At 45.6% G+C, this 27,628-nt stretch overlaps 1 protein-coding gene across 2 annotated transcripts; it reads left to right on the top strand.

Moving 5' to 3' along the window:
• On the top strand, positions 1-27,563 carry gmnc (geminin coiled-coil domain containing). Of its 2 annotated transcripts, XR_009516150.1 has the most exons (6): positions 1-984; positions 3,532-3,706; positions 12,973-13,058; positions 18,546-18,662; positions 21,986-26,443; positions 26,930-27,563. XR_009516150.1 is itself a non-coding variant. In XM_059992015.1 (5 exons), the coding sequence occupies exons 1-5, from the start codon at positions 982-984 to the stop codon at positions 22,595-22,597; spliced, it is 993 nt and encodes a 330-aa protein (XP_059847998.1). In that variant the 5' UTR covers positions 1-981; the 3' UTR covers positions 22,598-27,563. The 2 variants fall into 2 exon arrangements, 1 of the variants encoding a protein (XP_059847998.1); XM_059992015.1 differs by having other exon boundaries at positions 21,986-27,563.
• Positions 27,564-27,628: the final 65 nt, after the last annotated feature.

Here is a 27,628-nt window from a genome sequence, read left to right as displayed (position 1 = left end):
GACTAGAAAATGGAGAATTGAACGGCACAGGCTTAATCTGATCGTTTGCAACCCTCCCTTCCAAAGGGAGACAGACAGAATTGACATGATGTGGGTTAGTAATTAACCTCAGCACATGTTAGCAGAGTGGTTAAGTAGTGTTGTGTTAATGCTAATGGGGAAAGATTTGTCCTATTCTATTCATGCAAAATGCCTAATGGATTAACTTAATGAAACACTCTCCAGGGTAGAATGAAATGTTAACTTTCCATATGTCGGTGTATTTTTTCCACGGGTGTTTTAAGCATCCCTGGGGTTGGATTTACTGTCTCACAGAGGAGAGGGGCGGGGTCAGATTACCTGCACACTCCTCCCCTGACAGCAGGTTATTAAACGCTCTCTCGGAGTCAACTCTAATTGAGATCTCTCCACGCCTTGCTGCCGGGCGCTTTGAAAACCGAAGAAGTCCTGCTGCACAAAGGTGTCAAACACCCACTTGATGGACTTCAGGGCTTAGATGGGCTTCATGTTGGCGTTACACGCTTTAAGTAGAGAACCCGGTTCTCTGTATTTAAAAAAAACGCACCCCGGTACAGTCTAAACCACAACAGTCTGCGCTGAAGGTTATCTTTTGGTGGCCCACTCTTGTATCCTCGGGAGTTCGCTGTGCAGTGCAATGGAGATAAAGGGAGCAGTGACACTCAGAGGAACGGCGGCTCCCCGACAAACTGAAGGCTTTCTTTTTCTGCTTTGCTTTCCTTGACTTTTATTCCAGGAGGTTTGCTGCCCATTGCACGTCACGAAGCTGACAGCTTTTTGCACCAAATCAGATCGCTCGTCGAGCTGCTCCGGGAGGCGTCACTGGTTTAGATTAGAAACTCAGCACCACCCTGGGGCCACACTCCGAGGTCGGTTTAAAGGGCTGTAGGAGTTTAAAACCGAACGTGTGCGCCCGTCTCTGTGACTGACTGCCTGTACTGACCTCTCACTGTACTCTTCAGGATGGTAAGTGAATTTGAATTGGTGACCAAGGTAGAGGGAGGGGCTCTTTTTAATAATATCTACATTTTTTTTTTAAAAAGATGCAACATCAGTGGATAGCTTTTGAGATCTTTCAGTGCAGTGGTGCACCTGGATTCGCGAGTCAAACTCGCAGTAAGTTGTAAAAAAAGCTGTTGTCAGAGTCGCAGAGAAGGCTTTTCTGTTTCCTCCTCGCGAATGCCGATTCTCTGCGCCCCCCCCCCCAGCTCCTTTCCCAAGCAGCTAAATGAAATCTGTGCTCATCACAGTCAGGCCAATGGAAGTCTCTTACCCCGCGAGGGACGCTGTGAGGAGAGAAACTCGCAGCTTGGAGCACTGCAGAGTTGTGTGAGCAGTAGTCTCCTCATTCCACAGCACACGCACAGAGTCCACTCGCAAAGCCTGTCTGGCGCTCCCTCTGCGCTTAGTTGCGCTCTTTTGACGAAACTTGAGGTGTGGAGACTGCACTTTGGTTTGGGGAATCCTTCTGCCCAGAGAAGCATCAGGTCCCGGTGATAGATCGAGTCGAGTGTACTGTTCAAGGCCACTTTCTCTGCAGCTTTCCCCATGTGCCACTGAAGCTTCTCAGCTTCAGCTTCGGAAAGCTGGCAAAGCCCGTCAGCGCGATCTTACAGAAGTATGCGCCGAAACTGTGCGGGACTAGATGAATTGGACGGAGAACCCGGTGTCATGCCCCGAATGAAGAACCCCTCTGAAAAACAGCAGCTGAGGCAAATCCAAAACCTTAACATGTTTCCCAAACTTGTTACCACTTCGTGCCGTGACAGGAGGTGTTTGCTGTGCGGTTCGTGGATTCTGCACTTAGAATACAATATTTCCTCCACTATAATCTGATTGTTGTGGTAGCTTTGTTTATAGTGTGTGGGCGAGAGTACAACTCATTTCGTCCAATGCGTGAAGAAACCTCGAAACTAACGCTCGAGTAAATGGGATTGTATTTCATTGAATTACCAGGGCCTGGCTCTCTTTTCCGCTCCCACTCTCTCTGCCCCTTTATCCTTTCGAACCCCTTTCTCGCCTCACTCGACCCCTCTTTCTCTCCTCCCTCCCACCCCTCTCTTCCATCATCTCCCTCCTCTCCTCCCCCTCCCTCCTCTCCTCCCCCTCCCTCCTCTCCTCCCCCTCCCTCCTCTCCTCCCCCTCCCTCCTCTCCTCCCCCTCCCTCCTCTCCTCCCCCTCCCCTCTCTCCTCCCCCTCCCCTCTCTCCTCCCCCTCCCCTCTCTCCTCCCCCTCCCCTTTCTCCCTCCTCTCCTCCCCCTCCCCTCTCGACCCCCTCCCTACTTTCGTCATTTAGTCGACCTCCCTATCCTCTTTCGACCCCTCTTTCCTCTTCTCCCTCGACTTTTTCTGTCCCCCCTTCTCTTCCCGCTCGGTTCCACCTCCGTTCTGTACTCTTCATCTTCCACGTCTATTTCCACAGCTCCTGCCTCTCCCCTTTACTCTATTCGGCCCTCTCTCCTCCTCCTTTCCTCCTGCTCTGATGCCTCTATACTCTTCTGGCTTTGTTTCCCCTCCTCCTCTCCCCGCCTCCCCGTGCCCGTCCCCTCCCGCTCCCGTCGGCTTGGTGTCTATTCTCTTCGCTGCCCCTCCCTCTTTCTTGCCGTTTTGAGGTTCCCTTCTATGGTACCCAACTCTCCTCGCCATCAGGCTGTGTTTTTTTTACCCACCCCTATATAGTTTTTTCCAGCGCTTGCTGGTCGCAGGAATCCCGCACACCAATTTGTAAAACTGAGAATAGAGTTCTGGATCTTGAAAAGAGGACCAGGAGCAGGAGGAAGGGGGAGGGGGGAGTGGTGTTACGGTCTGTGGTCTGTCTCTTCCCGGTAGGTGGGTGCGTTGTGGGCAAACAATTTCCTCCCGGGATCCCACGATCCCAAAGTGTAGGAACTGGGAACCCGCGCTGAAATTATCACAGGCTCAAGAGCTGGAGGCGTGTTAGGGAGTCTCCAACAAACGGCCACAATCCAGGGACAGAGAAAGAGAGAGCGGCGCTCACACGCCAGACGTGGCAATGGCGAGGGTCCAACCCGCGAAAACACGTCGCCGTCTCTGTACAACTTCGCTCATTAGTCTTTATATTGTGTGTGTGTGTGTAAAAAAAAACAAAAACAAAACTTCTCTCACTCTCCACTTCCTCCTTTTAAACCACCCCTTTCCCACACTCCCTCCACTTCCCTGCTCCCGGTCCCCTCTTTTTTCCCTCTCTTCCCTCCTTTCGCCTTCGCTCCTCTCCCCTCGCTTTGCCATTCTAATCTCTATCCCTCTCTCACCCCTGCCACCCTTCCCCCTCTCTCCCGCCCATCCCCTCCCGTTTCTCACTCCATCCCGTTCGCCCTGCCTCTCCCTTTTCTCTCCTCGTCAACTCTCTTCCCCTCCCCTCTCTCTGTCACACTTTCTCACTCAACCCGCTCTCCCTTTCCCTCCGTCGTCCTCCTTCTTGCTCTCACTCGCCAATCCTCTTACTCCCATCTCTCTGCCCCTTTTCCCTCCTCCCTCTCTCTCCCTCCACAGAACACAGTCCTCTCCTGCCAGGACCAGTCCTTTGTAGGAGACCACAGCTATGAGTGCTCTTCCTCGCTCTCGACGTCAGCCTCTGTTGACATTTCCATGGAAACCTGGTACTCCCAATGGCCGGGCTGTATCCGGGACAACAGCACAGGCAGCCAGCAAGAAGCTCCGCCGCGAGGTAAGACCCGCGCTGCGCAGGGGTGGGAGCTGCGAGCCGGCGAGGGCGAGGCGAACCGGGGCCGCTGCACAGACCCCTGGCGGCGCGCACCCTCGGTGCGTTCACCCTACCTCTCACCGCAGAACCACAGCCGCGACTCCCACCTCGGGTTTAAAACCCTGATCCCTGCCTGAGATTTTTTTTTCCTTAAATTAATTTCTTTGCACAACCTGTTACTTCGACCTTTGGATCGTTTCGCTTGAGAGACTCCATAAATAACCCCGGCTAAACATTAACCGTGCAGTGGCCCCCCTGGCGTGAGACGCGTGGAGCACCTCGAGTGCCCGCTGATTTACAGCCGCTGCAACTGGCTCGGACCGCGGAGAAAGGCAGGGGAGCTGGCACCCGCGACCGGGGCTGAAGCTCCACCGTTCTCGGCGCGGTACAGATCTCAGCGACCATTCCGCTGTCTGTAAGGAGTTTGTGCGTTATTCCCACACCCCAAAGACGGACGGGTTAAGGTTAGCAGGCGCGGTCGGAAGCATGTCGATACTGAGGGGCTCCTCCTCTGCGTACACCTCGGACTGTGTTGGTCGTTGACACAAAACGACGCATGCCACTGTCTGTTTCGGTGTACATGTAGCAAGTACACCTACCCGCCATCAAGAAAATGCATACAGAAAAGTATCGGAAGAGGCCGGCGACATCATGAAGGATCTCACCCGTTCTGCCCATGGATTGTTTGTCCATGAGAGAGGGCGGATACCGAGCATCCGCGCCAGAACCACCAGTCTCAAAAACAGTTACTTTCCCAAGCAGTGAGGCCGATCACTAACCTACCACTCCACACCCCAACCACCACCACTTTATATAACTTCCTGTCAGAGCCACCCTGTACAGGCACTCCTGTGCCTAGCGTCACTTTATGGACACAATCAATCCAACTATGTAAGGCGATAAGATATTGGAGTAGAATTAGGCCATTTGGCCATCGAGTCTGCCCCGCCATTTCATCATGGCTGATCCAATTTTCTCTCTGCCCTAATCGCCTACCTTCTCCCCATATCCCCTCATGCCGACCAGTCAAGAGTCTTTCAAACTCTGCCTTAAATACACATAAAGACTTGGCTTCCACAGCTGCCTGTGGCAATGAATTCCACAGATTCACCACTCTCTGGATAAAGAAATTCCTCATCATTTCTGTTTTAAAAGGACACCCCTCTATTCTGAGGCTGTGTCCTGCAGTCTTAGACTATCCCACCATAGGAAACATCCTCTCCACATCCACTCTATCAAAGCCTTTCACTTTTTTGATAGGTTTCAATTCATTAAGTCACCTCTCATTCTTCTAGGTGCCAGTAAATACAGGCCCAGAATCATCATAAATTCTTCATCTGACAAGCTGTTCAATGCTGGAATCATTGTCGTGAACCACCTTTGAACCCTCTCCAGTTTCAGCACATCCTTTCCAAGATCAGGGGCCCAAACCGGCTCACAATACTCCCAAGTGAGGCCTCACCAGTGCTTTATGAAGTGTCAACATTACATTTTTGCTTTTATATTCTAGTCCTCTTGTAATGAATGCTAACATTGCATTTACCTTCCTCAACACAGGCTCAACCTGCAAATTTACTTATAGGGAATCCTGCACAAGGACTCCCAAATACCTTTGCACCTCTGTTCTCTTTTGTGTTTTCTCTCCATTCAGAAAATAGTCAGCCCTTTCATTTCTTCTACCAAAGTGTATTACCATACACTTCCTGACACTGTATTCCATCTGTCACTTCTTTCCCCACTCTCCTACTTGTCTAGGTCCTTCTGTAGCCTCACTATTTCCTCAAAACTAGCCACCCTCCACCCATCTTCATATTGTCTGGAAACTTTGCAACAAAGCCATTAATTTTATCATTGACATATAACGAAAAAAGAATTGGAGAATATGTTTCCTATGGTGAGGGTTATCTAGAACTATAAGACCAATAGAGAAGAATTGGGCTATTTGGCCCATCGAGTCTGCTCTGCCATTCAATCGTGGCTGATCTTTTTCTCCCCCTCCTCAACCACACTCCCTGTCCTTCTCCCTGCAACCTTTGATGTCGTGTCCAATCAAGAAGCTATCTAGTTCTGCCTAAAATACACCCAATGACCTGGCTTCCACAATTGCCTGTGGTAACAAATTCCACAAATTCACCACTAAAGGCATTTCTCCTCACCTCTGTTTTAAATGAATCCTGAGGCTGTGCCCTCTTGTCCTAGACTTCCCCACCATGGGAAACATCCTTTCCACATCTACTCTGTCTAGGTCTTTAATATTCAAAAGGATCCAATGAGATCCCCCCTCAGCCCTCTAAATTCCAGTGAGTACAGACCCAGAGTTATCAAACGTTCCTCGTATGATAACCATTTCATTCTCAGAATCATCCTTGTGAACCTTCCCTGAACCCTCTCCAATGCCAGCACATCTTTTCTTGGATGAGGAGCCCACAACTGTTCACAATACTCAAGGTGAGGCCTCACCAGTGCCTCATAAAGCCTCAGTATCACATCCCTGCTCTTGCACTCTGGACCTCTTGAAATGAATGCTAACATTGCATTTGCCTTCCTCACCACAGACTCTAGAATGTTCTGCACAAGGACTTCCAAGTCCCTTCGCATCTCAGATTCTTTGATTTTCTCCCCATTTAGAAAATAGTCTTCACATTTATTTCTACCACCAAAATGCATGACCGTGCATTTTCCAACATTCTATTTCATTTGCCACTTTCTTGCCCGTTCTCCTAATCGAAGTTCTTCTGCATCCTACCTATTTCCTCAACTCCACCTGCCCCTCCACCATTCTTCGTATCATCTGCAAACTTGGCAACAAAGTTATCTATTCCATCATCAAAATCATTGATATACAGTGTAAAAAGAGGCGGTCCCAACAGTGATCTCTGTGAACACCATTAGTCACCGGCAGCCAATCAGAAAAGGATTATTTTATTCCCACTCGCTGCCTCCCACCAATCAGCCAATGCTCTAACCATGCTGGTAACTTTCCTGTAAAACCATTCTTAACTTGGTAAGTAGCCTTATGAGTGGCACCTTTTCAAAGGCATTCTAAAAGTCCAAATATACACATCCACTGCATCCCCTTTATCTATCCTCCTTGTAATCCAACAGGTCAGCAGGTAAGATTTTACCTTAGCTAGATGGCATGGCCTTATAATTGAAGGGCGACTTTTTAGAAAAGAGGTAAGGAGGAATCTTCTTTTAGCCAGAGTAGTGAATCTGTGGAATGCTCTGCCACAGATTGTGGTGGAGGCCAAGTCCGTGGGTATATTAAGAGGGTCGTTGCTTAGTTTTTGATCAATCCACACTCTCACCATTGATTTCTTGATTGATCAGGGCATCAAAGGATATGGCGAGATATGGGATCTGGGATCAGCAATGATGGAATGACGGAACAGGCTCAATGGGTTGAATGGCCTAATTCTGCTCCTATGTTTTATGGTCTTATGGTTCCGACAAAGACCACTGTGAAACACCACTAGTCACTAGCAGCCAACTGGAAAGGCTCCCTTTATTCCCACTCTTTGCCTCCCGCCAATCAGCCACTGCTTTATCCATCCGAGAATTTTTCCTGTAATACCGTGGGTTCACAGCTAGTTCAGCAGCCTGGTGTGGTACTTTGTCAAAGGCCTTCTGAAAATCCAGGTACACAATATCAACTGATTCTCCTTTGGCTATCCTGCATGTTATTTCAAAGAATTCCAACATCTCCAAGGAATTTCAATGGCTCCAACATCTTCCCACCACTGATATCAGACTAACTGGCCTGTAATTTCCTTTCTTCAGCCTCTCTCCCTACTTGAAGAGTGCAGTGACATTTGCAATTTTCCAATCTTCTGGAAGCTATCTTATGTATTTATTTTCATTGTTTTATAATTATCATGTTCTTTATCTTATTGTGTTTTCTTTGTGCTGCATTGGATCCAGAGTACCAATTATTTTGTTCTCCTTTACTATCTCATTTACACTTGCATATAGGAAATGACTTTAAATAATCTTGAAGTACATAGTTCTGTGAGAGTGGGTCACAGGGAGGCATGTTGGTGAAGAGTAGCTTTCGCACGCTGGCATTCATCAGTCCGGACAGTAAGTATGGAATCTGTAACATTATGTTGCAGTTGTACAAGATGTTGGTGAGACTACATATTCAAAATTGTGTTCAGTTTTGGTCACCCTCCTACAGGAAGGATGTCATTAAACTAGAAAGTGTGCAGAGGAGATTTACGAGGATGGTGCTGGGACTGAGTTAAGGAGAAGGCTTGAGCAGATTGGGTCTATTTTGCTTGGAGTGTACAAGACTGAGGGGTGACTTTATAGAGGTGTTAAAATTAAGGGGCACAGATCTAGTGAATATACTCATGTTTTCAGGATTGGAGAATCATGAACTAGAAAATATATAAAATTAAATAAGTAGTGCAAAAAGAGAGCAAAACAAGATAAAAGTAGCGAGGGAGTGTACATGGATTTGTTGTCCATTTAGAAATCTGATGGTGGAGGGAAGAAGCTGTTCCTGAAATGGTGAATGTGTGTCTTCAGGCTTTTGTACCTCTTCCTTCATAGTAGCAAAGAGAAGAGGGATATCCTGGCTGACAAGGGTCCTTAATGATGGATGCCAGCTTTTTGAGGCATCGCCTTTTGAAGATATCCACAGGCAGAAGGTGGGAAAATGGGGGTTAAAAAAAATCAGCTACAATTCAGTGGCAGTGAACACCCAATGGGCCGAATGGCCTAATTCTGCTTCTGTATTCTATGCTGTTATTTATCTAGTTCGGTATTCATCCACTGATGATATTGATTTCTCTAGACAGGTCACAGCGTTAGATTTGCCTAGATTTGAGGCAGTTACTCTGTGTGTGTGTGTGTGTGTGTTTTCAACATTTTCACTCAGTAGTACAGTACAGAAACAGGCCCTTCAGCCCAATCCCTCAATGCTGACCAAAGTGCCCATCTGAGCTAGTCCCATTTCCCATATCTCTATAAAACATTCCTATGTACACCTATTCCTTTTAAATGCCAAAAACAAAAGATTCTGCAGATATTGGAAATTCAGAGCAATGCACACAAAATATGGAGGAATTCAGTAAATCTGGGGGACCTGACAAAAGGTCAAATAGGTTAGAGCTTTACTCTCTGGAATGTGGAAGACTGAGGGGAGATTTAATGGAGATATACAAAATTATGTTGGTTTATATAGGGTGAATGCAAGCTTTTTCCACTGACGTTGGGTGAGACTACAACTAGAGGTCATAGGTTAAGGGTGAAAGGTGAAATGTTTAAGGGGAACATGAGAGGAAACTTCTTCACTCAGAGGGTGCTGAGAGTGTGGAGCGAGCTGCCAGTGCAAGTGGTAGATGTGATTTCAATTTCAGCATTTAAGAGAATTTTGGATAGGTACACAGATGGGAGAGATATGGATAGCTATGGTCCTGGTGTAGATTGATGGGACTCGGCAGTTAAAATGGCTTGACACAGACTAGATGGGCCAAAGGGCCTGTTTCTGGGCAGTAGTTTTCTCTGTCTCTAAGTCAGGCAGCATCTTTGAAGTTCAGGCTGAGGCCCTTCAACAAGAGAAGGTCTTTTAAATGCTGTTATTGTGGCTGCCTCAACCACTTCTTCTGACAGCTTATTCTACTTAAATACAACCTTTTTGTAAAAGATTAGTCCCCGAGTTCGTAATAAATATCTCCCGCTCACGTTAAACCCATGCCATCTATTTCTTTACTCCTCTACCCTGGGGAGAAAGTTTGTGTGCATCACACATCTATATATGGTAGGGTGGCAGATAATGTAATGCTTTGCAGTGCCACTAATCACCAAATGGGATTCAGTTCCTGCTGATGGATGTAAGGAGTTTCTGTGACCGTATGGGTTTCCTACGGGCGCTCCGGTTGCCTCCCACTTTCCAAAGACCTGCAGGTTTGGGTTAGGGTTAGTAAATGCTATATTGGTGCCTGAAACATGGCGACACTTGCAGGCTGCCTCCAGTGTATCCTCGGATTGTGCTGGCCATCGACACAAACAAAACCTTTCACTGGATGTTTCAGTGTACATGTGACGACTAAATCTAAGGTTTATCTTTGCATCTCTAAGTTCTTCTGTCTGTCTCCTAAGTTGCTGTGCCCTCTATTAACTCAATTAACATTTAACAAAAAAAAAGCTGGTTATCACCACATTACCATAGGTGGGATAGTGCAGTTATCATATTGGCTGAGGGATGAACATGGTGCCTTGTATACACAAGAGTTTTATTTCTGGGATTGGAGCAGAAGTTGGCCAGGATTAGCTATGGGGACTGCTCCAGGAATGGGATTGTTCTCTGTGTACCAAATATTTACTTACTAATTTGTGCAAGGCAAACTTCCCACAAGCCCCCTCATTCTTTAGGAGAAATAAGACCATAAGACATAGGAGAAGAATTAGGCCATTCAGCCCATCGAGTCTGCTTCGCCATTCCATGATAGCTGATTTATTTTCCCCCTCAATCGCAATAGCCTGCCTTCTCCCCGTAACCTTTGATATTCTTACATATCAACATCTGCATCAACACACCCAATGACCTGGCCTCCATAGCAATCTGTGGCAATGAATTCCACAGATTCACATAAGTTAAAATACAAAGTAGATTAGATGCTACTGATCAGATAATCTAAACTGAGACCCAGTGGTTATCTAAATAATGAATAGCACTGATCAAATTACTTACCTAAGCCCATCACCCCGATTGGACATAGGTGAAAGCAGCTCACCAGAGTCCTCTATCCTGGGCAAGTCTTTCCCAAGTGTAAATCATCTTCAAAGAGTCTTCCTTTCCCAGGGTTGAAGTGTTTGGGGCTTTTGTTGGCATTTTTCCAGCTCTGGGTTTTTATGGATGCGGTTGCTAGCCCCGTCCCAACCCTCCTCCTTTCACAGCCCAAGCTGGCTGTGGAGAATGGACCAGCCATGCTGGAGTTATGATCTGGGATAGTTTACAAGGAATAGATCCAATTATGCAGAACAGGTATCTAACATTGAATCCATGTTTTTGTTGGTTTATGTAGACTGAGATGCAGCATTGATAATTATTAATGCTTGTATCTATGATCTGAGATCTTTATTTGGTCTGGAACTTTGTGATTATAATGGCTTATTTACTTCTGAGCTTACTGATAATGATTTATTTAAAAACAAAAACACAAGGAAGTCTGCAGAGGCTGGAAATTTAAAGCCACTCACACACACACGCTCACTGCTGGAGTAACTTAGCAGGTCAGGCAGCACCTATGAAAAAAAGTGAATGGTCAATGTTTCAGGCTGAGACCCTTCTTCAGGACTGAGAAGGGAGGGGGACAATGCCTGAATAAAAAGTTGGGAGGGGGAGGATGTGGCCAGCCAGAAGAAGATAAAGGAAGCCAGGTGAGTGGGAAGGGTCGACAGCTGCAGAAGAAAGAATCTACTAGGAGAGGAGAGTGGACCACAGGAAAAAGGGAAGGAGGAGGGGGCCCGGGGGAAATGAGAGGTGGTTGAGATGAAGTGAAAAGTCAGAGTGGGGAATGGGGGGGGGGGTAGAAATTTGTTCACTTGAAGGAGAAATCAAAGTTTATGCCATCAGGTTGGAGGGTACCCAGACCTCCACCCTGGTGTTGCTCCTCCACCCTGAGGGTGGATTTATTTAACCTGTATCATTGGTGATTTATATAAACTGGGATTGTTTACCGGGACAAGTATCCCTTGAATAGGCAAGTTGTAGCAGACATTGACTCGATGCAACCAACATAATTAGTTTCATCATCATCATCATCATCATCATCATCATTATGTGCTGTGTTATATGACATAGGCAGACATGGTCAATCCATGACCATGATTGTTCTTGGCAAATTTTTCGACAGAAGTGGTTTGCCATTATCTTCTTCTGAGCAGTGTCTTTACAAGACGGATGACCCCAGCCATTATCAATACTCTTCAGATTGTCTGCCTGGAATCAGTGGTCGCATAACTGGGGACTGGTGATATGCACTGGCTGCTCATACGACCATCCACCTGCTCCCATGGCTTCACGTGACCCTGATCAGGGGTGAAGCAGGTGTGCCACCTTGCCCAAGGGTGACCTGCAGGTTAGTGGATGGAAGGAGCCCCTTACACCTCCTTTGGTAGAGATGTATCTCCTCTCTGCCACCCAAATTAGTGTAGTTGGGCAAAAATGTTAGCATAGAAGTGGTAGGCCTAATGGCCTGTTTTAGTGTTGTACAATGATGTCGCAGGAGGCCAGGGTTGAATCTGGTCTGGAACTCTGAGGTAATAGTTCCTCAAATTGATTTATTACTGTCACATGTAGTGAGGTACAGTTGAAAAGCTTGTCTTAGAAACCATTAATGGAGGTAACAGTGTATGGCGGTAGAACAAAATAAAGCAATAACGGATTGCTGAATAAAGTGTTACAGTTACAGGGTGCGGTGCAGGTAGACAATAAGGTGCAAGGTCATAGTGAGATAGATTGTGAGGCCAACAGTCCATCTTACAAAACTGGGGAACTGTACAGAAGTCTGATAACAATGGTGTAGAAGTGGTCATTGATCCTGGTGGTACGCTCTTTTCGGCTTTTGCACCTTTTGCCCAGTGGGAGGGGAGAATAGGGAATGTCTGGGGTGGGGAATTTCAGAGTCAAAATCAGGTTTAATATCACTAGAATATGTTGTGAAATTTGTAGTTTTATAGTTTTACGGCAGCAGTACATTGCAACACATAATCAGAAAAAAACTATAAATTACAATAAGAAATATATTAATGTATCTGTGTATATACGTACATATGTACTGTATATGCACGTGTTTGTGTATGTATATATATAAAAATTAAATGTAGTGCAAAAGTAGTAAGGTAGTAATCTGATGGCAGAGGGAAAGAAGCTGTTCCTAAAATACTGAGGGTGTGTTGATTTGTGATTGTGCCGGCAGTGAGTTCAGATTGTTCCATTTAATAGAGATTTTTGATGGTTATATTTGATCTGGAGTCAGTGAGAGGAGAAACATGAGAAAATCTGCAGGTACTGGAAATCCAAGCAACACAGACGAAACGCTGGAGGAACTCAGCAGGAGTCCTGATGAAGGACCTCGGTCCGAAACGTTGACTCTTCACTCCTTTCCATGGATGCTGCCTGTCTTCTGAGTTCTGTATGTGTTGCCCGGACAGTGAGAGGGTATTGTTTGCATTATTTAGTGTTTGGTTTTGTCCACTAATCAGCTTCTATTTCTCTCCAGAGTACTTCTCTATCTTTGACACCTCTGCCCAGGATGATCTCAGATGGACAGCCCATTTATCATCTCAGCTCCATAAAAACAAACAGGTAATGTGATGCAAGAAAAGTTGTCCTGCAGGGTCCTGTTGATTTGACTGCAACTATGTGTTGAATACAGATCGTGTGGCCTTTATTTCATTCCAAGACAATAAGACATGGGACCACAACTGGTCATTTGGGCCATCATCTCAAGTTCAATATTCATCATAGGCGATTTTTTAAAAACCACATTCTGCCACCTTAACCCCTTTAATCAATCAAGAACCTATCAATCTCTGTCTTAAATACATCCAATAACTTAGTTAAAAAAGTTAACATAGAACTGGACAGCACAGTACAAGCCTTTTGGCCCACAATATTGTGCCAGCGTTTAACCTGCTCCAATACCAAATCTAACCCTTTCCCTCTTACATAGCCCTTCATTTATTTTTCATCCCTGTACCTATATCTTAAATATCCTTAATATATCTGCCTCTACAACCACTCCTGGCAGCAGGTTCCAAGCACCCACCACTCTCCTCCAAACACCTTAAAATTATGCCCCCTCATATTAGCCATTTCCACCATGGAGAAGGTTTACTGGTTGGCTATTTGATCTATGTCTCTTATCATCTTGTACACCTCAGTCAAGTCACATGTCATCCTCCTTCTCTCCAAAGAGAAAAGAATAAGATCATTCTTATTCTCATAAAATATGCTGTCCAGCATCCTGGTCAATCTCCTCTGCACCCTCTCTAATCCAGGCAGCAAACTGGTGAATCTCCTCTGCACCCTCTCTAATCCAGGCAGCATCCTGGTGAATCTCCTCTGCACCCTCTCTAATCCAGGCAGCAAACTGGTGAATCTCCTCTGCACCCTCTCTAATCCAGGCAGCATCCTGGTGAATCTCCTCTGCACCCTCTCTAATCCAGACAGCATCCTGGTAAATCTCATCTGCACCCTCTCTAATCCAGGCAGCATCCTGGTGAATCTCCTCTGCACCCTCTCTAATCCAGGCAGCATCCTGGTGAATCTCCTCTGCACCCTCTCTAATCCAGACAGCATCCTGGTAAATCTCCTCTGCACCCTCTCTAATCCAGGCAGCATCCTGGTGAATCTCCTCTGCACCCTCTCTAATCCAGGCAGCAAACTGGTGAATCTCCTCTGCACCCTCTCTAATCCAGGCAGCATCCTGGTGAATCTCCTCTGCACCCTCTCTAATCCAGGCAGCATCCTGGTGAATCTCCTTTGCACCCTCTTGAAAACTTCCACATCCTTCCTATAATGAAGCAACCAGAACTGAAAACAATATTTCAAATTCCTCCTCATCTCAGTTTTAAAGGGATATCCCTTTATTCTGAGGCTGTGCCCTCAGATCCTAGACTCCCTCATTAATGGAAGAATCCTCTCCTCATCCACTCTATCCAGGCCTTCCACTGTTTGGTAGGATTCATTGAAACCTCCTTTCATCCTACTTCATTGAGTACACAACCAGAGATATCAAATGCTCCTCATACATTAAAGGCATCTGTGAGTCAAAAGTTTAACAACATCGGTCAATAAAATCATTGAGCACATCGTTTGCTCCCGACTGTGGTAACAGCTGTAGAAATTAGGCTAAGTTGCAAGTTAATTCATTATGTGTCATGTCATATGACATGGGCGATCATGGTCTTGACCATGATTGTTCTCGACAAATTTTTCTACGGAAGTACTTTGCCATTGCCGCCTTCTGGGCAGTGCCCTTACAAGACGGGTGACTCCAGCCATCATCAATACTCTTCAGAGATTGTCGGCCTGGTGTCAGTGGTCACATAACCAGGGCTTGTGATCTGCACCAGCTGCTCATATGACCATCCACCACCTGGTTTCATGGCTTCACGTGACCCGGCTCCGGGAGGCGGTGGGGTGGTGCTAAGCAGGTGCTACACCTTGCCCAAGGGTGACCCGCAGGTGAGCCGAAGCAAAGAGTGCCTTTGGTAGAGACCCCACAAACAAAAATTACAAGTACCTGGGCAATTTATATGAGGAGAAAACTATACTTGTGTCTTTAAGGTCAAGTATGAATGTTATTCACTATGTACATTTATAGCTTAGAAATTTGCTATGGTGAGTTGGTCAGGGTGCAATATGCAACAAAAAACAACATTCAACAATCATAAGCAAATAAAGAATTATGTAAAATAAGTTAGAGATTAAAGTACGGATATGGACTAAAATGTGCATAAATACATAGATACCAGTATGTATTTACTCTGTAATCAGCAATGTAAAAAGCGGTTTAAAATGTTTACAGTGCAGTGACGGGGTAATAGATAGAAGGGGCTGGGGAGGCTAAGATCCGAAGCTATAGGAGCAGAATCAGGCCATTTGGCCCATCAAATCTGCTATGCCATTTCATCATGGCTGATCCGTTTCCCTCTCAGCCCCAATCTCATGCCTTCTCCCCGTATCCCTTCATGTCCTCAGCAATGAAGAATCTATCAACCTCTGCCTTAAATACACCCAATGACCTGGCCTCTACACCCACCTGTGGCAATGAACTTCTCTGCCTAAAGAAATTTCTCCACAGCTCTGTTCTAAATGGATGCCCCTCATTTCTGAGGCTGTGTCCTCTGGTCCTAGATTATTCCACAATTAGCAACATCCTCTCCACATCCACTCTATTGAGGCCTTTCAACATTCAACAGGTTTCAATGGGATTCCCCCTCATTCTTCTAAATGTTTGGAGATATTAACTGCCAAATGGACGAAACTTTTAAGATGGTGTGAGGTTTTTGTTTTAATAGCCATATAGCGTTTTCCAGAAAGGGTGCTCTTTGAAAGGCAAACACGAGGAAATCTGCAGATGCTGGAAATCCAAGCAACAACACACAAAATGGTGGTGGAACAAGCAAGTCAGGCAGCATCTATAGGGAGAAGCGCTGTCGACGTTTTGGGCCAAGAACCTTCATCAGGACTTGAAAGGCAGTTTGCTGGGTGGATGGGTAGGTATGAGCCTGGGGGCTTAAGAGACTGCAGATACTGGAATCTGGAACAACAGACAGCCTGCTGGAAGGACTCAGTGGCTTAGCAGCATCTGTGGGAGGGGGGAGAGAGGAAATGAGTGTTTCTACCACACAGATCCTGCTCTATCTTCTCAGTTCCTTCATTTGTCCTAATGTACCAGTGTTTAGAAGCCAGCTTGATTCATCTAATTTCTACCTCCACTCTGCTCAGTGGTTTAAACTGGAATTATCCTCATATTCTGCTTGGGTAGCTTCCAAGCTGAGGGCACAAACATTGATTTCTCTAACTTCTGGTAATTTCTTCCCTCTTTTTGCATTCCCATTCTGCATCTCCTCTTATCCCTTCTCTTTCCGTTACCTGCTTATCATACCCCTCTGGTGCCAATCCTCTTTCCCTTTCTCACATGGTCCATAGTCCTCTCTTATTAGTTTCTTCTTCAGCCCTTTATTTCTTTCTGCTATCAACTCCCAGCTTCCCAGTTCACCCCTCCCACCTTCCCCCCTCACCAGGGTCTCACCTGTCAGCTTGTCCTCCTTCCCCCCCCCCCCATCTTCTTCTTCTGGTTTCTTCCCCCTTCCGTTCTAGTCCTGATGAAGGACCTCAGCTCAAAATGTGATTATTTATTCCTGTCCATGGTGGCTGCCTGACCAGCATTTTGTGAGTGTTTCTTCAGATTTCTAACATCTGCAAAATATCCTGGGTTTAAATTAGTACATTGGAATATTATCGTCACATACACCAAGGTACATTAGAAAACTTGTCTGGCATACCGTCCACACAGGTCACTTCATTACAACAGTGCATTGAGGTAGTACAAAAGAAAACAATAACAGAATGCAGAATAAAGTGCTGGAGTTATGGCAAAAGAGCAAGCGATAAAGTGCAAGATCACAACGTGATATGAGGTCAAGTGTCCATCTTATTGTACTAGGGGACTGTTCAATAGTCTTACAACAGTGGGATAGGAACTCTCCTTGAGTATGGAGGTATGTGTTTTAGCAATACTATGACCACTTTGCACCAAAGGGGAGTTTCTTTTTGTTCTAATTATGTTCTTTCTTGTAAAAATTAGATATAATTATGTTTAATTTGCTTTTTTCTTGTGAATGTTGTGTCTGTGATGCTCTGTGCCTGTGGTGCTGCTACAAGTGAGTTTTTCATTGCATCTGTGCACGCATGGACTTGTGCAGATGACAATAAACCCAACTTTGATTTTTCCAAGCAAAGTATCATGTTTCATAGAAGGAGGAACGGTTCAGGTTGAGGGCTTATCACCAAAGGTCCTCTGACCTGCAATTCTGATTAACCCTGATTTCCTTTTCACACTTGATGCCCTACCTGCTGAGCCTTTCCTTCAAATTCTATCTTTATTTTAGATCTCCAACATCTGCAGTATATTTTGAATTTCAAGCATCAGCCTCCAGTTTGAAAGTTCCTAGTGAATCATGTGGTGTATCTCACATCACAACTGCTGTACAAAAATAAAAATGACCCACGTTCCCCCGTGATTCAGTAAGACCACAGCACCATAAAACATACAGCAGAATTAGGCCATGTGGCCCAATGAGTCTGCTCTGCCGTTCCATCATGGCTGACTTGTAGCTCTCAATGCCGATCAGTTTAGATGGTTGTTCTTCAGTTAGTGACTCCCTCAGCTTGTAAACAGCTGCTCTACATTCAAAGCCTCCAATGGAGTAGACCACAGATGTTGCATCCTAGCTCTGCAAGCCAGGCCAGTACAGTATGGAGAGCAAGCTGTTGCCCATTTAGCAGGCTCCCTCTCTCTACTCAGCTGGTGAAGCCAAAGAAATGGCAGAGACCGATACAGTTTGACACCAGGGGCACCACAGTAGTTGCCTATCCACATTGAACTCAACATAGGACTGCCTTAGGAACTTCAGCTCCAGATTTTTCCTCGGAGTTTACTCCCAAAGCCCTCCGCATGAGTGGATATAGCTGCAAGACAGAGGTGGTTTGAGATCAGAGCTTTCCTCCTCCTGGATGAGTTGCCAACCATGTCTGATGAGCCCCATCTGCCCGAAGTGACTGGCTTTTGCTGCTTCTCCTGTCAGCTGAAACGATTCTGCACTTTCACTGTAACCGTATCAGTTTATTCTACATTTTGATATTACTTTCCCTTGTATTACCTCAATGCACTGATGTGATGAAATAATCTATATGGATGACATACAAAATAGTTTTTCACTGTAACTTTGCTGCATGTGACAATAATTAGCCAATTTACCAATTTACTTCCTCGAATTAACCATCACCGCTTAATGAACAACCTTAGTGTTTATTCTGAGCTCTAGTAAAAGCTATCAAGAATCTGATGGAAAGCTTCCAGCAGCTGGAATCATGCCAAATGTTTCAGACATGGTTTGGATGTCAGAAGCAATTATTGTGGTTGTTGCTGGAAGTCTTTAGAAGGTCAATATCCCTGGACCAGCCACTTTTAGCTTCTTGTTAAGGCCCAGGATTCTGGAGAGGTTATGTTCCAAAGAGTGACTTGTCTGAAACAATGGTCTTCCTTCATTATTTCCATAGCTCCAGGAGACACTTGAACAAAAGGAGGAAGAACTTGCCCGGCTCCACGAAGAAAACAGCAAGTTGAGGGAATACCTGAACTCCACTTATGTGAAATCCCTGGAAGACAAGGCGAGGGTATGTGTCCAGCAGAAGCTGCCACAGGACCTCTGGTCCTCCTTGCAGCAAAGCATGTTGCAAAAACACTTCAGTTACGGTCAGCCTCCCACAGGAGTCTATTTTGGAGAATGCCTGTACTCATTCACAAGATGATAATGTGAGGGTGCAAAATTTTAATATGATTGGAGGAAATTATAGGGGGTATGTCAGAGGTAGGGCTTTTTTTTACACAGAGAGAGACGGTTGCCTGGAATGCCCTGGCAGAGGCAGATTCCCTAGGGGCACTAAAAAAAACTCTTAGAAGGGCATATGGATGCAATAGTGTTGTGGTTAGACACTATTACAGCTTGGGGCATCAGAGTTCAGAGTTCATTTCTGATGTCCTCAGTACATCATCCTGGGACAGGTGGGTTTCTCCAGGTGCTCCGGTTTCCTCCTCCAGTCTGATGTACCGGTTAGTAAGCTAATTGGTCATTGTAAATTGTCCTGTGATTAAGCTAGGGTCAAATTGGGGATCGAAAGGTCAGCACAGCATCATCGACTGAAGGGCCTGTACTGTGCTGTAATGTTCTGTGTGTGCTGGGCTGTTGGAATGCACCTCCATTTTGAATGTACTGTGCCTACAGCCAGCAGTTACAAGGACCCATTGGGGCAGTGAGCGGAGCTATTGTCTCGCAGCATGGTTTCCTCCTGTCTGTTGTATTTGCCTGTTTCCCTTGTGACCACGGAATATCGAAAGGATGCAGAGCTAGGCGGGGAAGTGGCAGATGGAATTCAATCCAGGCAGCACTGAAGGTTGAAATTTAAAGGAAGAGTACAAGGTTAACGACGGGATTTTTATCAAAGGTGAAGGAACAGAGACATCTTCGGGTCCATGTCCATGGATCCCCCTGGTTGCCCTCAAGTTAATAGGGTAGTTAAGAAGGCATATGGTGTGCTGGCCTTCTTTAGTCAGTGGATTGAGTTCAAGAGCTGTGAAATGATGTTGCAGCTCTATAAAACTCAGGTGTATAGCTTTCTGTTCTGCTCTGGGTTTTTACAGAATGAGGTTGCTGGCCTCATGCCCAACCCTTCCCCTTTTGCAGATGGGCTTGGGGCCTCCCATTACAGAGTTTGCTTGAGAAATGCGGACAATTATTTTATCCATTGGACAAAATTGAGAAAAGTGTTGGTATTTTTTTGGCCCTACCTGGAAGATGTACTAAGATTTGAAGATATTGTCAGAATTTGAGTGCTTGAATTACGGGGAGAGGTTGAACAGATTAGGACTTCATTCCTTGGAGCATAGGAAACTGGAGCTACTGTATAGAGGGGGTAAAGTCATGAGGGACACAGAAAGGGTGAATGTACTGAGGATGGGGAACCAAGCACGAGAGGGATCAAGGGCCATGAGGTAATGTGGCACCTCTGTAAAATCAGATTTAAGGTGAGGTGGGAGAGACTTAAAAGGGGACCTGAAGGGCAACTTCTTAACTCTGGGTGTGTGGTGATTATTTAGGACGAGGTGCCACCAAGTGGCTGAGGTACAAATAATAACAACACTGAACAGGTACTTTGAAAGTTACTACGAAGATGATCACCGGGGTCTCTCTCCCCCCATATTTGTGGCATTTATTGGGAGCATTGTAAAGGCCCTGAAACATTGTTGAGGACCCCTACCACCCACCCCACAATCTTTTTGACCCACTACCATCAGGAAGGAGGTACAAGAGCATCAGGACCAGGACTGTCAGACTGTGAAACAGATTCTCCCTTCACGCTGTGGGACTAATGAGAAGTGTGCCTGCACTGAGGTCTCATCACCAGGTCAACGAGCTGTTTATTGTTCTATTTACTGTTTACCTCTACTAGGCAATAAATGCATTCTAAATTATATTTTATCAACATTTATGGTAATTTTTACGTGCTGTTTGTGATATAAGTGTTGTGGTGCACCGTGGTCAGGAGAAATGGTGTTTTATTTGATTGTGTATATGTACAGTTGTATCAATGATCTGGATGATAATGTGGTAAACTAGATCAGTAAATTTGTGATGACACCCAGATTGGGGGTGTAGTGGACAGTGAGGAAGACCATCAAAGCTCGCAGTGGGATCTGGACCAGCTAGAAAAATGGGCTAAAGAATGGCAGATGGAATTTAATGCAGACAAGTGCGATGTGTTGCTCTTCAGTAAGATCACCAAGGTAGCTCTTTCACGGTGAATGGCAGGGAACTGAGAACAAAGGGATCGGGGAATAAAGATCCATAATTCCTTGAAAGTGGCATCACAGGTAGGCAGGGTCGTAAAGAAAGCTTTGCACACATCGGCCTTCATAAATCAAAGTACTGGGATGTTATACTGACGTTGTATAAGACAATGGTGAGCCTTAATTTGGAGCAGTTTTGGTCACCTACCTACAGGAAAGATGTAAATAAGACTGAAAGAGTGCAGAGACCTGAGTTATAGGGAAAGGCTGAATAGCTTAGAACTCAATTCCCTGGAAGGTAGAAGATTGAGGGGAGATTTGATAGAGGTATTCAAAAGGATGAGAGGTATAGATAGGGTAAATGTAAGCAGGCTTTTTCCACTGAGGTTGGGTGAGACTAGAACTAGGGGTCATGAGGTAAGAGGGGAAAGATGAAATATTTAAAGGGAAAATGAGGGAAATATTCACTCAGAGGGTAGTGAGAACATGGAATAAGCTGCTAGCACAAGTAGTGGATGTGGGGTTGATTTCAACATTTAACACAAATTTGGATAGGTACGTGGATGAGAGAGGCATGGAGGGCTGTGGTCTGAGTGCCAGTCAATGGGACTAGGCAGATTAATGGTTTGGTACAGATTAGATGGGCCGAAGGGCTATTTCTCTACTGTAGACCATGACTCTATGACAGTAAGATGACAATAACCTTGAACTTGAACCTGGATATGAAAGGTCTAGGGAAACATGGGCCAAACAGCTTAGATGGTAGTCTGGGTCAGCATGGAGGAGATGGGCCAAAGGGCCTGCTTCCCTGCTGTGTGACTCTACCTAGGAAGGCACCGAAGAGCAGTGGTTAGTGCAATGCTTTACCAGGCCAGCAATTGTGATTAGTGTTCAGCTGATAGCAGTGTCTGTAAGAAGTTTGTACGTTCTCCCCATGACTGTGTGGGTTTCCTCCCACATTACAAAGACGTACGGGTTAGGGTTAGTGAGTTGGTTACATGCCGTGGGGAGCATGGCGACACTTACGGGCAGCCCCCAGCACATCCTTGCACTCCTTGACGCGAACAATGTGCTTCTGTACACGCTTCGATGTAGATGTGACAATTAAAGCTGATCTTTATCTTAATCATATGATCTTTGGCCTTTTTTACAGAAATTGTTGACGCAAAATACGCAGAAGAAAAGAGGGATCTTTAAAGTTAAGAAGCGTTTGTTTGAGGAACAGGAGGAAGCTGACATTTACTCGACAGACCCCACCTACTTCTCCAAGAGGGGACGGAGAGACTCAGCTCTCACAGACCGAGGTGGCTCGTACCCTGGCCAAGAGGAGCACTGTGTGCCTTGCGTCGACACTTGGGTATTGAAGACTCTAGGATTAAAAGATGCCAACACCATTGATGAGAGTTCCACAGCTAACTACAGTGCCATTGTCAGTGAGGTGTGCCCTGATTACAGCAGGGAGGCTGACTACTGCGCGGAAATCACCGCTCAGGGTCAAGACACTGCCGCCTTGATGGATGTTCACACCCCTTCTTGCCAGCTGGAGTCTTGCTGCAGTGCTGGGCTGGTCTCCGCCTCACCCTACTCCTTACTGCCTCCGTCCGGGGTGCCACCTTACCCCAATAAAACGTGCGTGGCCTTTTCCACCTCCCTTAGCCCTCACCGCAATGTCAAAACGCATAGCTTCTGCCAAGGCCAGGCCTTTGTGCAGAGGGATGGGGGAGGAGGCTGGAGGTTCACCTGGGTGCCCAGCCAGAGGGACTGAACACTCTCACACTCTACACAGTATACCTGTGGGACAATGCCCCCTGACTTCACAAACCAGTCGCCTCGAAGCAGACTCGAGGAATTTGCGTGGATAACTGAAACTGCAGCTTCATTTGGACTCAAACCTGAAGTATTGACTCCGGCCCATATCATCGACTCTTTTATTCTTCTCCATAGATGCCGCCAGACCTACTGAGTTCCTCTAGTGTTTCGTGTTTGTTGATGTTGACTGCAAACTTAAGATAGTGTGTTGTTTGCCCCATGTTAGTTGGAGACTTCCTACATCCCAAGTCCCTCAGGAAGTAGATCAAATGCCGTGAAGCAGCTGAAGCATTTTGCTGTTCTCTGTGATCCTATTGGCTGACTTTTCTTGTTGCTAACCAGGCCCTTGGTAGAGAAAGGAACCCACAGCTTCACTCTGTCGGGCCTTGGAGGATTAGCCAGCAACCCCTCTGAAGGGGCGAGACGTGGCCAATCTCTCGTCCACTGAGAGCGAATTACTCCACAGAGCGAGTGAGGCGGAGCGTCGCGGGATATGTCACGGCCATTGCAGAGTGCAACCTGAGTGAAGCGGCTGTCTTGTGCAGAGCGACCGTCTGGGGCGAACCTCCCACCATGGCGGGTGAGACCTCTCTCTCTGGGAAGAAGAGGTCAACCAACATCAAGGGAAAGGTGGCACAGGCTCACCCTGACCACAATGATCAAGACTGTACCACAACCTGCAGATCTATAATCTGCAGCAGATGCAACCTGACGTTAAATGGTGACTGGATTCTCTTAAAAACTGACCTGGGTCCCAATAGTGCAGGTTATTTCCATGTGCAGTACTGTGGATTGCTGAGACTGGTGACAATGTGCTGGGATGGTTTACTCTGAATTTGAGGGACAGCACAGAGACGCAGCCCAGTGGAACTGGGTTTGAACCTGAACCTTTCCTTATGCCTGACCTGTGTGGCATTTGTGCCATCTCCCAGTGACTGTGCAGGCCTTCCCGGTCTCCTTCCACTTCCCCAAGATATGTTAATAATATGTAATGGCTAGGTTAATAACCGACTGGAAATTGCCCCTAACAAGTAGAATCTGTGGGGAATTGGAGGGTAATAACTTGGAACCTGCTCCGCCCATTTGCTCCCAAGCGACCAATTACTCTACCAACCTGTAAGGTATGGATTGAGGGAAGAAACTCATCCGTCACGGGGAGAATTCTAACATACAGTGGTGGGAAGTGATCCCGGGTCAATTACACAAACCACAACTTTACCGCGCCACTACTTTTGAGCAGGATTGTGAAGTCCTATTCCATTTAAATTCATCTCTTTCCTACCCTGAATATTCCCATGTCAGTGATTTCTACATTCATACTACTTGGTGGAAATGTGCATCCTCTCCATTTCTGCTCCGTCCAGGCCTCGATCAAAATCCCACCTTGTTTGAAGGAAACACTTCCTTTCAACAGAAAAGTGCCCCAGCTTGGTCAGATGTTTCTGAACACTAATTTCTGGTCATCCTCATAAGATTTTTCTGCATCTTCTCTAAAATATCTATAACCTTTTATCTCTGAATATTCATGAGTTCATCCTGAAGAACACAAGATAAGATATAGAGGCAGAATTAGGCCATTCAGCCCATTGAGTCTGCTCTACCACTGAAAAATATTTTTAACCCCATTCTCCTGCCTTCTTCCCTTAACCCTTAACCCATGCTTACCAACCACAAATTCATCAATCTCTGCCTTATCCAATATATTTAATTTAATTAATATCCATAAATATCTAATGCCTTGATTTTCACTGCCCTTCCTGACAACAAATTCCACAAATTCACCATCCTCTGGTTAAAGAAATCAGTCTTTATTACTGTTCTTAAGGGACATGCCTTTATTCTGAGCCTGTGCCTTCAGGTCTGTGATTCTCCCACGGCAGAAAACATCCTCTCCCTGTCCACTCAATCCAGGCCCTTCAGTATTCCGTGAAATCCGTCCCACACCCATCCTTTTAAACTCCATTGAGTGCAGGCCCGGAGACATAAAGCACTCATCCTATTTTAAGCCTTTCATTCCGGGAATCATTCTTGTGTACCTCCTCTGGACCCTCTCCAGGGCCAGCACAACTTTCCTTAAAAAATACGGGGCCCACATTTGTTCACAGAATGGCAAATGCTGTCAGGCCAAGGGCTTATACCTCTCAGCAGTGCATGCTTGGTTTGAAATGACTGAATTTACCTTCCTCACTACTGACTCAACCTGTAAATTAATATTACAAAAATCTTGATCTAAAACTCCCAACTCCCTTTGAAGCTCCTGTTGATGAATGTTCTCCCCTTTTAGAAAATAGTCTACACATTTATTCTTCCTACCAAACTGCAGTCAGTGGCCACTTTATTAGGCACACCAGTTCGTTAATGCAAATACCTAATCAGCTAATTGTGTGGCAGCAATCAAAACATTAACTTATGCTGACATGGTCAAGAGGTTCAGTTGTTGTTCAGACCAAACATTAGAATGGGGAAGAAATGTGAAGTAACTGACTTTGGCTGTGGAATGATTGCTGGTGCCAGATGGGGTGGTTTGAGTATCTCAGAAACTGCTGATCTCCTGGGATTTTCTTGCACAACAGTATCCAGAGTTTGAAAAAAAAAGAAAACAAAAAAAAAAATCCAGCAAGTATGAGTTCTCTGGGTAAAAACACCTTGTTAATGAGAGAGGTCAGAGAAGAATGGTTCAGGTACGGAAGGTACCTCATAAGGTGGCCACTGATTGCAGAATTCCATCTGCCACTTCTTTGTCCACTCTCCTAACATGTCCAAGTCCTTCTGCAGACTCCCTGTCTCCTAAACGCTCTTGGTTCTCCCACCTATCTTGTCCCCATGTCCTCCATACCACTGCTCCTTCATCCATTTAATTACTCTTTGTCCATGTGCATCACTTCCCAGCATGTGGACATTAGTGGTGGTGCCAGAATTTATTGTCCAACCCTTGTTAATATAATGTCTGCAGGAAGAAACCTTTTCTGGTATTATGTGGCGCCGGGTCCCATAATTCTGTACAGAGTCTTCATTCTTGCTTTTATTACCTCTCTGAATGATGCATTCACTGGGTAATTGTGTGTAATTAAATTCTAACACTAATCCTTCTTAAAAAGATTAACAAAGGATGTTTCAAAGGTTTCCTGAAAACCAATGTTGGGTGTACAAATAGAACATGGCATAGCACAGAGCAGACCATTCGGCCCACTGTGATGATTGAGATGATGCCAACTTGGACTAATCCCCCCTGACTGCACATAGCCTCATCTCCCATCCTATCCTGTCTGAAAGCCTCTGGAATCCCACTGTCGCATCTGCTTCCACACCAATAAGTTCCACTCTTAAAACAAAATGTGTCTTGCAAATCTCTCTTCAACTTTCCCCTGCTCTCACCTTTAATACGTGCCTTCTAGTATCAGTTGTTTTGATTCTGGACAGAAACCGTCTACCCTACCTGTGTCTCTCTTAATTTTATAGACTAATGAATGTCAGTGAAGAGGAGATCATTTGACAGCAGGGTTGTGTCATTAAAGATGCAGTAACAGGCCCTCCCAGGCCCAACGAGCCTGCACTGCCTAATTACACCCATGTGACCAATTAACCTATGTCTTTGGAATGTGGGAGGAAACTGGAGCACCCAGAGGAAACCCCCAGGGAATACGTGCCATGGTAGCGTTGGAGTTTGGAGCTAAATTCTGGTGTCGCCTGTAAGGAGTTTGTACGTCCTTCCCTGAGTCTGTGGATTCCCTCTGGCATCCCAGCACGGCATCAGCATGGGAACGGCGTCCCAGAGCAAAGTCACTCTGGGAATGGCTTCCCGGTATGATTTTCACATTTTCATTAATAAATGGGTGTTGTAAGTAAGTGAGAGAAGAAATGTTATTTCCTGATGTTTAGTGTTGAAGTATGTCCCCATAAATATTGATTTTAACTAATTAATTTTACTAATGGTTAAGGCTACTTTGTAAAGTCATATCTCTGGAGATGGGGCTAGAGATATTAGTGTTGTTAAGGATCTCACTTGGGTACACTGCCAAAGCTGATCATTTCTGTATTCAGGGGATGGTTCTCACCACAGTGTTGGTGAGAACTCCATTAATGTTTGCTAAATGCCATCGCTGCCAGAGGATTTTCTGAGTGAAATGTTTACCCTAATGCCTCAATGTCCCCGAGCACTTGTGGAACCCACTCAGTATTCTACAGTAGAGTTATTTATGATCAGGAAGCCATTTTGAGTGCAGTCAGATACCATAGGAGAGGACTTCCTTGCTCTTTGCCTTTGTGAATTTCCTGTCCTCTTGTTAAGGGCACTCTCTACATCCAGCCTCTCTGTGTTCGTGTCTGGACTGGGGCTCGAACTCCCAACCTTTGCACTGAGTGGCAAGAACGCTGTCCATTGAGCCAGAGGCATCGCTAATCGGCTGGATTGCTGCCGGAGCCAATAAATTGTTGAGAGCTGGTGAGGAGCATCGGTAAGTAGTCTCCACGTCCTGACTCATCCTGCCTGGTTTCTCCTCCTTGGTATCTGTGATGACACATGTAATGAGACATTTTCCCCAACTCTGCAATTCCCCCCACCGATGTCCCCCTCTGGGAGGAGTGGAGATGGCTCACCACTTCCTTTACGGAGGGATTTCACTCTCTCCTGATCACCGGTCCCACCAATCTAACACGGGCAGATCAAAGCTGTAGAAATTCTAACCACGAAACTAACAATTGTATATAATTGTGTATTTTGTACAGTTTTTAACATTTTGGTGCGAATTAACAGTGTTTTTTTAACAGATTGTGCCAACGTTTTTGACAATTTAACTGTAGTTGGATTTTTTTTGTACATTGTTGTTCAGTTTTGTTCTGTCTGAAACCTAAAGGAAATTAAAAAGACTAATAGTGTTTTGTATTTGGATATCGATTCTAAATAAAGATTGAAACTGAATTGACTGGTACAGAATGAGGACATTCTGCCCCTTGAAGTGTTCTTGAACCACGCACCCGTTTCTGTGAA

The sequence above is a fragment of the Hypanus sabinus genome, chromosome 2 (assembly GCF_030144855.1).
Source record: "Hypanus sabinus isolate sHypSab1 chromosome 2, sHypSab1.hap1, whole genome shotgun sequence".
NCBI classification, from domain to species: Eukaryota; Metazoa; Chordata; class Chondrichthyes; order Myliobatiformes; family Dasyatidae; genus Hypanus; species Hypanus sabinus.
The sequence above is the reverse complement of the archived record's forward strand: the minus strand, read 5'-3'. Positions and strand labels throughout refer to the sequence as shown.

Bases quoted from the DNA above. Each gene is read 5' to 3' on its own strand.
- gmnc (XM_059992015.1), top strand. The intron at 3,707-12,972 runs GTAAGACCCGCG...ATTTCTCTCCAG, and splicing joins GCAAGAAGCTCCGCCGCGAG to AGTACTTCTCTATCTTTGAC. The intron at 13,059-18,545 runs GTAATGTGATGC...TTATTTCCATAG, and splicing joins AGCTCCATAAAAACAAACAG to CTCCAGGAGACACTTGAACA.